Source organism: Heloderma suspectum, chromosome 12 (assembly GCF_057233095.1).
Source record: "Heloderma suspectum isolate Gila_16-S chromosome 12, 16-S_ref, whole genome shotgun sequence".
Taxonomy (NCBI): domain Eukaryota; kingdom Metazoa; phylum Chordata; class Lepidosauria; order Squamata; family Helodermatidae; genus Heloderma; species Heloderma suspectum.
The window spans coordinates 10,911,691-10,920,003 of record NC_139469.1 but is presented as its reverse complement, the minus strand read 5'-3'; the positions used below and the strand labels follow the sequence as shown (position 1 = coordinate 10,920,003).

General features: G+C 46.4%; 1 protein-coding gene across 3 annotated transcripts in view; it reads left to right on the top strand.

Annotated features, from left to right (window-relative positions):
- Positions 1–1,246: 1,246 nt before the first annotated feature.
- The window catches only part of SMURF1 (SMAD specific E3 ubiquitin protein ligase 1), a 61,045-nt gene continuing 53,978 nt past the window's right edge, over positions 1,247–8,313 (top strand). For 2 of the 3 annotated variants that reach the window (XR_014785522.1, XM_084818317.1), the window contains exon 1: positions 1,295–1,654. Coding sequence is in view for 2 of the 3 variants with exons in the window: in XM_084818317.1 (XP_084674443.1) it covers positions 1,600–1,654 (55 nt within the window). In the remaining variant the exon portion in view is untranslated. Of the gene's footprint in view, positions 1,655–8,313 lie in introns of all 3 variants that reach the window. The other variant, XM_084818316.1, reaches the window with a different exon arrangement.

Genomic DNA, 8,313 nt, shown 5'->3' with positions numbered 1-8,313 from the left:
AGAACCATGCTGGGTCAAACCAAGGGTACATCTCATCCAGCCTCCTGTTCACACAGTGGCAAGCCAGCTGCCCACGGGCAACCCACATGCAGGGCATGAGTAGAACAGAACCCTCCTGCCCATGTCCCCCAGCAACTGGTGTACATAGGCATACTGCCTCTGGTTCTGGAGGTAGCACAGAGCCATCAGGGCTAGTAGCCATTGATCGCCTCCTCCTCCAGGAATTTGTCCAACCCCCTTTTAAAGCCATCCAAATTGGTGGCCATCACTGCATCCCGTGGCAGCGAATTCCAGAGTTTAACTCCGCCCTGTGCAAAGAAATCGTTCCTTTTCTCTGTCCTGAATCTCCCACCAATCATCTCCCAGCCACCTACCCATGGGAAACCCACAAGCAGGACATGAGTGCAAGAGCACCCTCCCGCCCATGTCCCCCAGCAACTGGTGTACATAGGCATACTGCCTCTGGTTCTGGAGGTAGCACAGAGCCATCAGGGCTAGTAGCCATTGATCGCCTCCTCCTCCAGGAATTTGTCCAACCCCCTTTTAAAGCCATCCAAATTGGTGGCCATCACTGCATCCCGTGGCAGCGAATTCCAGAGTTTAACTCCGCCCTGTGCAAAGAAATCGTTCCTTTTCTCTGTCCTGAATCTCCCACCAATCATCTCCCAGCCACCTACCCATGGGAAACCCACAAGCAGGACATGAGTGCAAGAGCACCCTCCCGCCCATGTCCCCCAGCAACTGGTGTACATAGGCACACTGCCTCTGGTACCGGAGGTTACACAGAGCCACCAGGACTAGTAGCCACGGATAGCTGGAATCCATTGGGGTCTAGTATTATTATGCGAGAGGGAGAAAAGGGAGGAGGAGCCTTTATGGGGGGGGGTGTCTTTCAACAGGGCCGATGGCGCGGCCCTGCTTTCCTTCTACTCCTTCTGATCTTCCAGGAGAGGTCCCCCAAACCGCGGCAACGCCCCTTCCTTCCACTAGGGGCGCGCAAGCGCCTCCCGCCTTCGCTCCTCCCCGCCACCGACCGGGGTCTATCTCCAAGCGTGGCGCTTCGCTCCGGAGTTCAGCCAAGACCTCCCCAAGATGGCCGCCCGGCCCCAGCTGTTACGTACGAAGTGACGACGACGCAGCAGCACCAGCACCCGCCCGGCCTTCGCCCCCTTTGCCGTTCTCCTGACGCACGACGGGAAAAGGAGGCGCGAGCTCGGGGGAAGGGGAAGGGGAAAGGGCGGCTGCTGGCGCGAGGGAGGGAGGGAGGCTGGCGCGAGCGGCTCTGAGGCGGCGCGAGCTCGCGCAGTCGCCGTTCGCGTCCGGCGGGGCGGGCGTCGAGCTCCGTGAGGCGGCGCCGCCTCCGCCGCCGCCGCTGCTGCTGCTGCGTGAGGAGACCAAGAAAGAAAGAAAGAAAGAAAGAAAGAGGCAGAGGGGGCGGAAAGGAAAGGAAAGGCCGACGAAGAAAGGCAGGGGGCAGCGGCGGCGGCGGCGGGTTCCGGATGGGGGCGATCGTGGCCGGCGGCTGATTCCCCCCAGCCAGCCCAGCCCCGTCCTCCCCTCCTGCCGCCCCTCTTCGCGCCCGCCCGTCTGAGGGGCGCGATGTCGAACGCAGGGACCCGGCGGACCGGCTCCAGTATCAAAATCCGCCTCACAGGTAAATGCAGGGAGGGAGAAAAGCGGCGCCCCACGGCCGCCTTGGAGACGGCGCCGCCGCCGCCGCCGCCGCCGGGCGCCATCCCGCCCCGCCGCGGGTCACACAAGGCTCGAGCGAAGCCGGAGAGCGGTTGTGAGGGGACGGGGGAGATACCAAGGGGCGCGCGGGCGGGGGGCCGCTGTGTGTCTGAGGGGGGTGCGCTTCTCCCCCCTCAAAATAGCCACCTTAACCCCCCCCCAAGACAGGCCGTTCTCCTCCCCCCCCCCCAATGTAGTGTGGAAAGCAGATAGGCCATGAGGTTAGATCCCTTTCTTCTCCTCTCCCCTTCCCGAATTAATTTCCTCGTTAAATTTGGAGGTGGGGTCTGTATGTCCTCACTACATTAATTTTGTGTTGGGTGTTTTGTTTTGTTTTTAGTTTTTTTGCGGGGGGCACTAGGCTAGGCTTGGACTCCCACCCCCACTAGTCTCCAGCCTCACTCCCTAATAAGATTTAGGGTGGTGGTGGGAAGGAGGTGTATGTCCCCCCCCCTCTCTTTCTCAGACTCATTTTCTGTCAAGATTGAAGGGGGAGGGGGTGTCTCGTTGTTTCCGATGTGAACTTTTAATTTCTAAATAGGAATATGACTGGCTGAAATATTGACGCACAAATCGTACTCTGACAATATCCATTGTGTTGTCAAAATAGGTATAGCACTTGATATTGGGATAGTTTTTTCCATAGGGATTGGGTTGAGCCCCCCTCCCCCATTCTTATTCCCTTTTCCTGTTAAGGGTGGTGGCAGCAACCATTCCCCCCCCCCCATTTGAGGTTGGCCAGGTATTGTATCCCCTATTTCGTGCTTCTCTCCCCCATCACCCCTAATTTGAAGTTGGTGAGAGGGAAAGGTGTGTGTATTAACTCCCCCCCGCCCCGCCGTTCTGATCGTTTCAACCTTGCAATGAAGTTTGCATATGCTAGGGTGTATGTATGTCCTTCTTTCCCTCCCCCCAACCCATTGGAGTTAGGAGATGCATCTTAAGGGGAAGGCGGGATTCTCCCCTTCCCTCATGCATTTTATAGGAAATATAGACTTTTTTCTGGTTCTGTTCAGTAGATAAGGGTAATTTTGATGGGTTTTCCTTGGGATCCTGTAACTGGGATTTTCTTGGTGTACTTCTTTCTTTTTTAAAGCGCAGCCTGTATTTCAGAACATTGTAGTAGCGTTGAATGTCATTGGAGTTCGCTATTTTGGAACACAGTTTTTTTCTTAATGTCTGACAGAATAAATTTGTACTCAGTCACCATATCACTGTGTGCAGACACAAAAGTGCATGTGTCTTTGAAAATTGCCTTTAGTCAACCAGACTTTATGGGGCCTGAAGGGAAGGTTGGGCTTATTAAAGACTTGTTGGGATGGGTTCCTTGAGGAGTGTCGGTTGGAATCTTTGAGGTGCTTCTTAAATGGATTTACAAATTGCAAGGGATTGCAGCTGTGGCTTTCTCTGCTGAGGGTTGCATTACATATTATGGGAGGCAAGGATGTGTTTTGAAAAAGAGAGGTGTGGCGGGGAACCTTGCCCCATTGCAGTTCCTTTGGCACATGTGTACATGTCTTAGGCTCCCACATCTGTGTAGGAAATGGTGTGATGAACACACATGTGTTTATTTCACCATATAGGGATCTCTGGCCTGTTGGAGCTTTGTCATGTGTGCCTATTTTGAGAGCTGCCATACCCAGGAAATCTCTGGTTCAGATATTACTTCAGCCATGAACTTGCTAGGTGGCCTTAGGCAAAGTATTGTGTCTCAAGCTGCCTTCCCTTCTCTGCAATATGAGGATTATAATACTGACCTACCTTACAAAATTGTTGCAAGGATTAATGAGATAATGTATGTGAAATGATTTTATGTTAATTTTTGTTAATAACTTGCTGCATGTACACATGGCAGGGTGTGCATGACCTGTACATTGCAGAGTGTGTGCAGATTCAGATATGTAATGTGTGAACTGGCCATTGGAATTCAGACAATGGTTAACTTCCTGTCTGTCAGCCCCCCTTCCCTTTTTGAATGAAACTTGGATTCCCCAAGGGAGTGTCTACTGATCCCATAAAAGATGACTGGAAAAGGCCTTGATAGATTTGTTCCTGCGGGAAATTGCCTGTCTCTACGCCCGACATCCCAGTGACGCTTGCCAAATGCAGTTCAGAAAACAGTCTCTCCCATTATTATTGGGGTGTGTATGTTGCTCAGTAGTGAATTTACTTCTGTCAGAAAATTAATGTTCCCATTTACCAGTGTACATGTTGAAGAAAATTGTTCTGCACCTGGCAATGATTAATTGTATTTTTTTCTCCCTGTTTTGCTTTCTGTGAACTGCAAATTAACTCTTGCATTTCTGTTATGATGGGGATATTGACTGTTGAGATAAACTTGATGTGCTTTCTTCTGGTGTTGTCACTATTGGCCTTCTTAGGACTTCTCTCTTCTTTGTATTTATTAATCTAATAATCTAACATTTTTTTAGATCTTTGCATTGATCTTAGTTTTTACTTTGGTTTTCTGTTTTAAACAAAGTGTTTATATTATGTTTTATTGTATTATTGTATTTTATGGTTTTAAGTTTTGTTTACTTAAACACTCACCCAGAGAGCTTTGGCTAACGGGCAGCATAGAAATGTAATGAATAAATACATCCTTTTTCAGAAATGAAAGCATATTCCATGTGTGCTCTAAAGGGAAAGAGAAATGAAGGAGAAATGAAACACTTATAAAATACATATAAGTCTTCATCTTCTCATGCACCCTGTTGCTTTCTTCTATTTCTGTCATGCTGTTAGATTTTTTTTTCTGTTTTAAATTCTCTTGAATATAAATACCTATTTGTATGTATAGGGTCAAACATTTAGGGTGTAGTCCTATGCTTGTTTAGACAGAAAAAAGTCCTACAACTCCCAACATTCCCTACCCAGCATAGCTGGAGAATGTTGGGAATTGTAGGACTTTTTTCTGTCTAAACATGCATAGGATTGCACCCTTCTTTACTGTATTTCTATACTATCTTTCTGAAGCCAACTAAGGCAGTTTAAAAAAAGTTCCAAAGATAAAAACCATAATCCAATAAAAACATAGTAAAACATTAAAACAACCTGAAAACCCATGACAATGACTTAAAAAGCCAAGGTAAATAGATATGTCTTGACTGCCTTCCTGAGTGCAGAGAGTGGGGATTGGTCGCAACTGCGGAGGGAGTGCATTCCAGAGTTTGGGAGCAACACAGGAGAAAGTGCTTTCCCCGTGTGCCTGACAAACGGGCCTCTGCAAATGAGGGTGTCTTCAAAAGGCACGTTCACAGACGACACACTCACACTGTGCTTATCTTGTATGTGTTCTAATATTTAAAACCCTTCAATTTAAGACAGGGTGGGCAACTTGTGCTGCATTCCCTTGGTAATCTGTCAGGGATTGGGACCCCCTTGTGTCTCCCTTCACATACACATCTATTTACCTCTCCCCCCACTCACTCCAGCAGAGTCACTTCCCCCCAATCATTCACACATATGCAGACCTACTCATTCATAGTTTTGACCCTTTCCTTTCCTTTGCCACCACTGGAAAAACAACCAAAAAAAGCTCTAGGAACGGGTTTTATGGTTCGTGCTATAGAAGCCTCATCCCTGGAGCGTCTTAGGAAGCAGGCAGGAACCTTCAAGCAGTGCTTCCTAGGATCCTCTAGGAATGAGGCTTCTATAGCAGAAACTGTAGACCACATTCCTAGAGTGGTTTTTTCGTTATCCCTCCCCTGCTTTTGGTGGCGGCAGATGCTGGGGTCTTGGGGGCTGCCAGATAGAGCTTGCAGGGGCTGCACTTCTTGCATACCTGCTGCAAACTAATGGTGACAGTGCTGAACAGTAGTCCCCCCCCTTCCCCCAACACCACCTTCTGCACATGACCTGACAGAAAGGACCAGAGCCCCTGCAATACAGTACCTCCAAGACCCAGCCCCGGCAGGTGGTCCAGAAGGATACCATGGTTGATAGTATCGAAAGGCACTGAGAGTTCCAGAAGAACTCGTAGGGCTGTACTCCCCCTGCCCACAGGTTATCCACAAAGGTGATGGTCTTGTATCCCATCCGAAATCCCAACTGAAATGGGTCCAAATAATCAGTATCATTCAAACGTGTCTGGAGTTGTGAGGCCACTGCCATCTCGATCACCTTGGCCAAGAATGGAATATTTGAGACTGGCCTATAACTTCCCAAATCTGTTGGGTCAAGGGAGGATTTCTTTAAGACAGGAATTACTGCTGCCTCCTTTGAGCAAGAGGGAACTTGGCCCTCCAGCAAGAAGGAATTAATTGCTTCCCTCAGTCATATGGTCAGCCCTATCCTGGCTGATTTAATTAGTCAGGGTGGGCAAGGGTTGAGCAGATGAGTTGTAGCCCTCAGCTCAATTCCCTGTAGAAAAATGGATGCTTCTGTTGATTTAGGAATGCTACTGTTCCTTTGTATTAATGTAATTTAAGGTGTTCAAAGTTATCTTAGAAATCATAACAGCAGCCTTACAAGGAAGGTCAGTGTTGTTATCCCCATATTGTAAATTAGCCTCCCCCCAACTTGATGCCCTTCAGATGTTTTGGTCTTCAACTCCCATCAGCCTCAGCCAGCATGGCCACTGGTCATAAATGCTGGGAGTTGTAGTTCAAAACACCTGGAAGGCACCAGGTTAGGGAAGGCTGTTGTAGATGGAGAGGCTAAGGTTGAGAAGTAGATTTTGTTATGTTAGAGGTTGAGTAGTTCATTTCTGAGGCTTTTAAACTGTGGACCTCTCAGCTTAAACACTTTACTATACCACTAAATTAATCCTGGATAATAATATTGGTTTGCACCCTCGACGTTATTTGACAATATTTGTTTGTACCCATAGTCTGTATCACTTGCTATGCACACTGATGGCTTTATATAAATAAAGCCCCCACTCTTACTTGGAAATTAGTCACATTAATTTCCTTAAAACTTTTTTCAAGTACTGTTCTTTTTATTGCTTTAATTATGTTTTCACCTTGAGAGGATTTTCTGTCATCATTCTCTTATGATGGTAGCATTATGAATTATTGATTTAAGTCTCACACCAGGTTCTGAAAGGCAACAGGTATTATTTTCAAGAAGTTGTTAATGATGTTTCAGGTTATAATTTACTATATATATCAGACATATGTTTTTCTCAATGCAGAACTATCCTGAATGATAAGATTGCAGAACTAGTCTCAACAGCACTATTCTGTGCTTGTTTACGCTGAAATAAGTCCTACTGTGTTCAATGGGGCTTACTCTCTAGTAAGTGTGGTTAGAATCGCAGTCTTAAGTCAAATTAGAGTTTCTGTTATGCAAAACAATTTATGTATTAAAATAATAAAACTGAGGTTATTATTTCAAAATAGAAGAAAATGTAATTATGTGTGTGCAATATAAGGCACTATACAGTGTTACATAAACAAAAAGAGCTCTTGCCATTAGGTGCTTACAATCTAAGTGAGAGAGAATCACAGAAGGAAGTGAGGCTTGAGAGTAACAGTGTGTTATTGGGTATTTACATGTACTTAAGCTTTGTTTTGGTTTGTGATATCACTCATATGAACTTATGAAGCTACTGTACTGAGTAAGACCACTGGTCTGTGTAGCCCAGTACTGTGACTAATAGCGGCTCGCCAGAGGAGTCTTTCCCATTCCTGTCTCTGAGATCCTTTAGCTGGAGATCCAGGGATTGAACCTGGGATCTTCTGCATGCAGAACATGTTATCTCTCTGAGCTGTGGCCTCTCCTAATTCCACATGGGGGCCTAATTAATAACATATATGTAAATATGGCTAGAGCTGGGTTGAGGCCTGGATGTGATATTTCTAAAGTATTTTCCTGTTGGAGTTAGTTAATACATCTTGACAAGATATTTAGCATTGCATTTCTAACTCAGATCCAAGATGCCTTTCATTTTTTGAGATCTAGAATATTCTCCGTTTGATTGTTTCAGATTCATAAACAGCTATCTTCAACCAAAGTGATTGGTGTCATATGTTTTAATGTATGTGCAAATATTTGTGTCTTTCCTTTCAGTAGCATTCTTTTCTGTCCTCATAATTATGCATACACCATTGGAGAGGTTGCAGTTAATAAAATTCTGTGGCTTGTTTAAGCATGGCAGCATTAATTTATTGAGATCTTCAGCCTCATCAGTCAGCCTTGGAAAAGCAAATCCAACATCTTGCATTAAAAAATGCCTTTGCATCATTGTTTAAAGAAATGGTTTAGTGTGCTTTCCCCCTGAGCTGTTTAAATTTACCAGTGTGTTCCTGAACCCAATTTAAAGTGCTGGTTTTGACCTTTAGAGCAGTTTGACCTTTAGAACAGTTTGGAACAAAATTACTTGAATGGCCACCTTCACCCATATCAGCCTGCCTGTACTTTAAGATCAGCAAAAGAGTTCCTTCTCACTTGCCCACCTTCAGGGGCAGCTAGGTGGGCAAGTACACAAGAGAGGGCCTTTTGTGCAGAGGCCCCTATACCTCTGGAATGAGTTGCCATCAGGGGTCTGCCAGGCTCCATCATTGCAGGCTTGTAGGAAGGCCCTGAAAATGTTTTTTTTTACTTTGGGCTTCCCCTGATTATGTTTTATTCTGCTGG